Source organism: Peromyscus eremicus, chromosome 20, assembly GCF_949786415.1.
Source record: "Peromyscus eremicus chromosome 20, PerEre_H2_v1, whole genome shotgun sequence".
Lineage (NCBI taxonomy): Eukaryota > Metazoa > Chordata > Mammalia > Rodentia > Cricetidae > Peromyscus > Peromyscus eremicus.
The window spans coordinates 64,791,456-64,799,810 of NC_081436.1; the positions used below are offsets into that span (position 1 = coordinate 64,791,456).

The 8,355-nt window shown below is 46.0% G+C and overlaps 1 protein-coding gene across 1 annotated transcript in view; it reads right to left on the reverse strand.

The window, feature by feature from the left end:
- Laptm4b (lysosomal protein transmembrane 4 beta) overlaps positions 1 to 7,732 on the reverse strand; it is a 60,281-nt gene extending 52,549 nt beyond the window's left edge. Inside the window, exon 1 of the mRNA XM_059247666.1 lies at positions 7,466 to 7,732. Within this exon, the coding sequence (XP_059103649.1) occupies positions 7,466 to 7,564 (99 nt within the window). The 5' untranslated portion in view covers positions 7,565 to 7,732. The remainder of the gene's footprint in view (positions 1 to 7,465) is intronic.
- Positions 7,733 to 8,355: the final 623 nt, after the last annotated feature.

Consider the following 8,355-nt stretch of genomic DNA (forward strand, 5'->3'; position numbering starts at 1 on the left):
GGGCTGAAGAGATGTCCCAGCAGTTAAGAGAACTTGCTCTTTCAGAAGACGGAAGTTCAGTTCCCAGCACCCATGTACATGTAATGCGCACACGCACTGGCACACAAATAAAATAAAATCTTAAAAATAAAAAAGCCCCCCTAAAAAGGGGTAGGACAGGAAGGGAGAATTCTGGCCTCTTCCTCCTGCAAGATGGAGACTGAAAGTTGACAAAACAAATTATAGGAATTTTGTTTTTGTTTTTAGACAGGGTCTTGCTATGTATCCAGCAATCCTCCTGCCTCAGCTTCTCTGTTAGAATTGCAGGTATGTGCCTGCACGTGGAGTACAGTTAAACATACTGTACTCCGTAATGTAAAGCCCACTTTAATCAAGTTAATACCTGATATTCTGTTAGATATGCTTAAAGGGGTCATGGGAATTTGATATTAATAAACAGCTTTGATGGCAACCTTTTATTTTTGTCCAGCTTGTCTTTAAACTATCTTAACTGGGGTTGGAGAAGTGGTTCAGCACTTAAGAGTACTGGCTGCTCTCGGCAGAGGGCCTGGGTTCAGTTCCCAACAACCACATGGCAACTCACAACCATCCAGTTCCAGGGGACCAGACACCCACTTCTGGCCTCTGCAGGCATCAGGCATTCATGTGCTCAGATATACATGCAGGTAAAATGCACATACATATAAAATAAATAATGTTTAAAAAGTGTTCTAACAACCGATAACCATTAGTAAAACTTTACTCATAATGTGGGAATATATGGTGTGTGTGTGTGTGTGTGTGTGTGTGTGTGTGTGTGTGTGTATCATATACACATCATTCAACAACCCCACCACCAGCTAATATTTTACAGAGCTGCCCTTAATTCTCAGGGAGGAGCAGCGAAAAAAGGCCATTTGTTTAAATAAGTAAAACTATCCAAATTGATTCAAATCAGATGGTTAAAAGCTACATGGCAACAGAGATTCTAACATAAATCCTTCATCTACATTACACCATCAGCAAATGAGATCTGCCTGGAAAGACCCTGCTAGAGGTGTGACGCCCTGATCTGACTTTCCAGCCATCTCAAACACCCTGTTCATTTTAATCTGCCCTAAAAGCTGGCTAGCCAGACATGGCAGGCCATACCTGTACTCTCAGCCCTTGGGAGACAGAAGCAAGAGGATCTGACGAAAGTTCAAGGCCAGCCAGGGCTACATACAGAGTGAGATCCTGTCTCAAAATAACAATAATAACACCCTATATACACTATCACCCCTGCTCATAACTCTTCAGTGGTTCCCCTACTGCCTAGACAATAAAACTCTGGCTCCTCAGCACAGTATTTCAATCTTTTACAGAGAAAACATTGGACAATAAGAACTATACAGCACCGTGCGTCAGCCCATATTATTGCCCCGGACTTACTGACAGTCATATAATTTGACGGCTGGCAAGAACTATTCATCTTAAATGACTACACTACCACCAACCGCACCTGACTCAAGATTGCTCTGAGGTCTAAATAAGAAGGGACAGGACAGCTAGGTGTAGTGGTGCACACCTTTTAGATCCCAGCACTAGGAAGGCAGAGGCAGGCAGATAGATCTCTGAGTTCAAGGCCAGCCTGGTCTACAGTGTGAGTTCCAGGACAGGCAGGGCTACACAGAGAAACCCTGTCTCAAAAGAATAATAGTAATAGTAATAATAATAATAATAATAATAATAATAATAATAATAATATAAAGTGAAATGAAATAAAAATAATCTTTAAAAAGGGACATGACAACATAGTAAAAGCTAAAACACAGGATGCCAGTTTGACTGTCCTATCCCCAGAAAAGTCAATAGTTATAATACCATAACTTTGGGGGGTACAAAGAGAATACATTAGGCGTGAAACACAGGTTGGCCAGGCCTTGAAAGTGAACTACATAGTTAATTTGAACCAGGTGGCAAAGCCAATAAGACCAGCTATTCTGACCTCTCACAGCCTATAATCTGATATACTGTCAACTGCCCTATGAATATACCCAGAAGACAAAACGTACAGCTTGCAACATCATAGCCATTTGTATTTAAAAGTCTATCTAGGGCTGAAAAGACAGCTCAGCAGGTAGAGCACTTCCTGCTCTGCCAGAGAACCTGAGCAGGGGTCTCAGTACCCACACTGGGCAGCTCACAACAGCCTATATTTTTAGCCTAAGGGACTCCAACACCCTCTTCTGGGCTCCAAGGGCACCAGCACACAAATGGCACAGATAAACACACATCAATAAAAATGTCTTTTTAAAAAGTGGGAGAGTGGGGGCTGGAGAGATGGCTCAGTGGTTAAGAGCACTGGCTGCTCTTCCAGAGGTCCTGATTTGATTCCCAGCACCCACATGGTGGCTCACAATTATCTATAGTGGGATCTGATACCCTCTTCTGGTATAAAGGCATACATGCAGATAGAGTATCCATATACACAAAATAAAAAGGATACCTGGAAGACAAAGGGATAAAGAGATATTAACTAAGATAGATCAGTCATTATTCTACAGTAGTGAGTGAGAGCTAATCAGAGCATAAATGAGAAATGATGGTAAGAGGAAGATCCAGACAAAAAAATAAACAGGACATGGAGCTGTAATAGAGAGACTAGGGTGTCAGAACCAGACAGGGCTGGAGAGATGGCTCAGTTGTTAGGAACACTTTGGTTCCCAGCACCCATGTGTCAGCTCACAACTGTCCAGTGCCAGAGGACCTATGACCCCCTTCTGACCTCTGAGAGAACTGCATGCACATGATGTGTGCACATACATACATGCTGGTAGACCTTCATACACATAATTTTTTAAACTAAAAATAGAGGCATTGAGCTGGGGAGTCTAAATATATAATCAGAGATGAGTATGGGAGAATTTGGGCAGAAGGGGAGACGCCAAACTCCTTCAATGCTTACATCTTACATAAAATGGCTTAGCATTTGCCTAGAGCCTAGCATGTCTTCTTAGAGGTCGTGCTTAGCTTACTTACAACTAATACTATGTAAATATGACATAAATAATTATACTGTATTATTTAATGAATGATGGAGGGCTGCATATATCCATTACAGATACATCCCCAAACACCGAGACTGACCATGTTGAACCCTTGAATACAGCAGATCTGCTCTGATGGACGGTGTGGTGATATTTTATCTATATATCCCAATAAAGTTTATCTGATGATCGGAGGAAAAAGCCAGCCACTAAAGTAAACATAGAGGTCAGGCAATGGTAGCACATGCCTTTAATACTATCAATCGGGAGGCAGAGCTCAGTCTGGATCTCTGTGAGTTCAAGGCCACACTGGGAACAGAGCCAGGCGTGGTGGTACATACCTTAAATTCCAATACTAGTTAACCATAAAGGTCTAGAGGTCTGTACAGATAGACAGGAAGTGACAGAGCTGGACTGGAAGAGGAAGTGATGTAGTTGGGTAGAGAGGAAATGAGATGGCAGAACAGCAAGGCATATAGGCATGGGTATACAGGAAGTAGGTCTCTTTGGAGGAGGATCTCCAAGCGGGTAAGAACGTGACTGGCTTCTTTCTGCTTTTCTGATCTCTCAGCTATTGACCCCAATATCTGGTTCTGGGTTTTTTATTTAATAAGACCTTTTAAAATTCGTGTTACAGGAGAGAGAGAACAGTCCAGAACGCACAGCATCATTCTTCTACACATTTTTTTCTTTCTTTTTTTTAGTTTTCGGTTTTTGGTTTTTCGAGACAGGGTTTCTCTGTGTAGCTTTTGCACCTTTCCTGGAACTCGCTTTGGAGACCAGGCTGGCCTCGAACTCGCAGAGATCCGCCTGCCTCTGCCTCCTGAGTGCTGGTATTAAAGGCGTGCGCCACTACCGCCCAGCCTTCTACACATTCAATAGGCTGTTCTAAACTCATGGCAGTTCTCTTGGTTCAGCTCCTGAGTGCTGAGATTACAGGCATGCTCGGCATTAAACAGCCTTTTTGAGTAATAAATGAATACCAGCTCCTACTTCACAGAAAAGCTAAAACCACATATAGCTTTTAGAAAGAAAACATTATAGCCTTTGATTTCATAGGATACAGAAAGTATTAACTTTGAAAACTGAACTTAAAATCTTATACTTCTGAGTGATTTCTAATCACCAAAATGTCATATTAAAGAAAATAAGGATGACCAGGCAGTGGTGGCCCATGCCTTTAATCTCAGCAATCAGGAAGTAGAGGCCAGCCTGGTCTACAGACCTAGTTCCAGAACAGCCGAGGCTACATACACAAAGAAACCCTGTCTCAAAAAACAAACAAACAAAAACAAAGAAAATTAGTGTGTAGGGCGAGGAGTCACTGCTTTAATCCCAGCACTGGGAGGCAGAGGTAGGCGAATCTCTACAATTTTGAGGCCAGTCTGGTCTACATAGCAAGTTCCAGGACAGCCATGACCACATAGAAAGACCTTGCCTCAAAAAAATAAGTAAATGGAAGGGAAGAAGGAAGGAAGAAGGAGGAAGGGAAGGAAGGAGGGAGGGAGGATGTGGAGAGGGAGAGGGAGGTTGTGGGGAGAGAAGGGAGGGAAGGGGAAGGGAGGGAGGAGGGAGGGAGGCAGGATGTGGAGAGGGAGGGAAGGAGGGTGTGGAGAGAGAGTGGGGAGGAAGGAAGGGAGAGAGAGACTGTGTGTGCAAGAGTGTGCAAACCAGAGTCTGAGAGATTACAGTCACAAATACATATTTAAGAACTGGTATCCAAGTATGTAGTTTCTACAAATTAATGAGACAGAGCCCAATAAAAAGACATACAATTGGTTCGTAACCAAAGCCAAACTCCTACACATCACTCTTCATGAGGGAAATGCAAATTAAACTGCACCACTGTATACCACTAGAATGCTGAAATCTAAGAGACTGACAGACCAAATACTGGTGAACGTGAGACAACTAGTACTTCATCACCCTGTAGTTAACAGAGCAAACGGAACCTGAACTGACCACTTTGGGAAACGGGCTCGCACTGGGTGAGTCAGACACATTTCACCAGGCGAGCAATGGTTCCGCTCAACAGTATCTACCCACTGCAAATACAAACATACGTCTAAAAACAAAATCTTGCTAAAGAATGTTCAGAGCAGCTGAATATATATAAAATACCCTCAAACTAGAAACTGCTCAATCCCTGGCAAACGGACAAATAAGGTGTGGTGTATTCATAGAATAATGTTCAGCAACAAAATGCAAGCCATCCATACATTCCAACAGGAGGGAGTCATGCTAAGTGAAAGGAACAGAACACAAGTGTACACAGTAAAATCTGTAAAGTGGCCTGCTCCCCAGTGCTGACAGGCTGAATGAGACCAGGTAGAAATGAGGAAAAGAAAATTTCAAAACCTTTAGTTATGCAGGTCTATACATTTGTCAATGAACTGTACAAGTAACAACCGAAGCTCACGGTATGTGAATGGCGATCTAATAAAAAAAGAAAACTCTAATGGCTGAATCAATGTTTTATTTCTGAAAACCTTACATAGTCAAGGCAAAACCACAACTTTTTAAAGGTTTAAAGGGGGGGAAATGGGCCAGCTACCACTTGAGCTGAAACCAAGGATTGTAAGTGTAAATGCCTGCTAGCTCTTAATCTCCTTTTTCACTAGGAATATCTAAATTTGGCTTTACTAGCACAGAACACAACACGCAGGACCTCGCTGGTAAACAGCAACTAGAAAACATGCACAAAACAAATCACTTTATTTGGCGCAGTCTACAGTGGACTCGGAACACCCATCCACTCTTACCCTTTTCCAGAAAACTCTTTCTTACACCGGACCATGAGGATAGTTGGGGGGGGGGGGGTGTTCGGGGAAGGAGGGGTGCCTGGTTTTTCCTCAGGCCTTAGACCCCAACGACTTTAGCCTTTTTAAATGTAAATTAAGGTTTTGGAAAACCAAATTATATTTAAAGCTATAAGGAACTCAACTACTGAAGACATTTTCAACAGTCTTGTGAAATAAAAAAGACTTCTGTGTAAAGATGGTGAGTACTGGACCCTGGTTTCCTGTCTATTTGGAAGCTATCTTGCAAAAGGCCTCATTTCCCATTGCATATACCCCACAAAGGGCAGGCTCCTCAGGAAAGGAAGCGTGTGGAGAACGCTGCTTTCATCACCAATACCGCCTGGTTGGCCACCTGCCAACCTCGGGGCTCAAGTAGATTTATCTCCCCTGTAGATCATGTAGTGCATTTGCCTAATGCAATGCCCTAGATTTTACAAATTACATCCACCCAAGCGCTTGCCAGCCTGCCGGTCTGAGCACTTCCAAGGAAGACACAGACATCTGCAGGCGACTGTCTGCCCTGACCATCCGCAAAAGCACTCCTCGAGACTGCTCACTATACTCCAACTCTGATTTTAAATTTCTGTAAATTCCTTGGCTTTAAGAAAAGTCAAGGTTGAGCCAATGCACTAATGTTCAATCTGCATTCACACTGCACAGCCAGAACCCACACATATCAACAATCTGTTGGAAAGCTTTTAGGGCTAAAAATTTCTATTATGTAGCCATAATGAGCCTAACTAAAGGAAACTTGAGACTATAAATAGCCAATAACATCACAAGGGAGGGAAATGCTTTGCTTAAAATGGCACAAAGCAGTTTATAATTCGATATACTGTATATTTTTTAAACTATCAAATATTAAATATGAGCCACCAAAGGGGCGGGGAGAAGACAAGAGCTGAGGGGGTATAAGAATGAATTCTAACTAAAAAGTTACATACTTAACTACCACTTTCTAAGGCGCTTCATCATGCAGTGTTATTCATTGCCAAGTAGCTCGGACCTAACTCCCAAAAATGATGTCACAAAATCCAAAATGCAGAGGAATCGACTCAAGGCTGGTGCAGTCCAGGGCTGCCAACCATCAACCAAGGGCAGCGTCACAGGGCAAAAATCCATCAGGCTTCCCGGCCGCCCAAGAGAAACACCGCTTGTTCTCTACACAAATGAGACCTTAAAAGCGCCAACCTGAAAAGCCATTTTTAAAAACTGCATTTGCCCGCCGTGCCAGCTTAGGGGGATCACCTGTCCACGGGCAGGAACCTGAGTGGGTGTAAGATGGCTTCTCCAGGCCGACGGGGACACAGTCACACTGCGGTGCCTTCCCGGTGTGGAGGCTTTAAAACAAGCATGTGCAGGGAAAACCCACTCAAGACCGGCAAGAACTTCCCAGCCGTTTCTGCTCGGACGCGAACTCACGGCAGTGCCGCACCGGGGTGGACGTGCACGCCGCACACCCCGCAGGGCCCCGGGGCCCCCTCCCCGGCCCCCGCCGCTGCAGATCGGCTCTCCCCGAGAATTAACTTTCTAATAATACAACTTTAGGCGTATGATCGCGGGCGGCCCCCAGGCCGAGGCCGAGCTGGAAGGACTCAGCGGCGCGGGGTGCGCGGCGCGCGGGGTTAGGCCCCCTCGGTGCCCGGCCGCGCTCACCAGGTACCAGACGCCCAGCAGGATGGTGCCGGTGCGGACATGGCAGCACAGGCAGCAGCTGTGGGAGTAGAACCGCGTCCAGGGCGCGACCATCTTCATCGCTCCGACGCGCGCACAAGTTTGCAAGAGCCTCGTCCGCCCGGGTCCCGGCCCCGCTGGCCCGCTCTGCTGCTCCGGCCCCTCTCCTTGGCCGCTCCGACGCCCGACCCGTTCGCCCGGCCCCTGGCTCCGCGCTGCCCGAGCTCCGAGCGGCGGCTGCGGCGGGACACTGAGCTCGAAGACCGCGGCGACGCGAGGGGGCGGGGGAGGCGAGGCCTGGGTCACGTGGCCTGCCGGGGCTCGTGATGTCACCGCCGGCTCCAGCCAGCTGCGGGCATCCCGAGCGCTGCGCAAGTAGACGCGAGGTTGTTGGACCCTCAGGGAGGCTCCGCAGCTTTCCTCCGGCAATGGGTGCAACTTTGCTTGGGATTCAGATTCATTCCAGCTGTGTTTGCCTCGAGTCTAGCTTGCGGATAATCGGTGGGTGCTGTGCCAGGACTGTAGTTATCTTGCAAACTGGAGGAAGGGGAGTGCGTGGTATGTGTGGTTCCAGTCAACTGCGGTACTTTGAACCACTGCGGAACCCGCTGAGAGCAATTTGTCTCCGCTTCCCAGCTCAATTACTCTGGTAGCAATCTTTTCCCAGAAAATAGGATGTGTGTCAAGGGCATCCTCACTGTGCTTCGGCAGCATTTTTAATAACGACTGGAGCTGTAAAGAAACAATTACTGCCGTGAGTTCTTTAAGACACAACACAACGTTGAGGGAGAGCCCAGAGGATGGGGGTGGGAGCATTTCCTCCAGCTGGCGTTTTTGTCTTGAAGGCTTGCATCCACGGCTTAGCCTCTGAC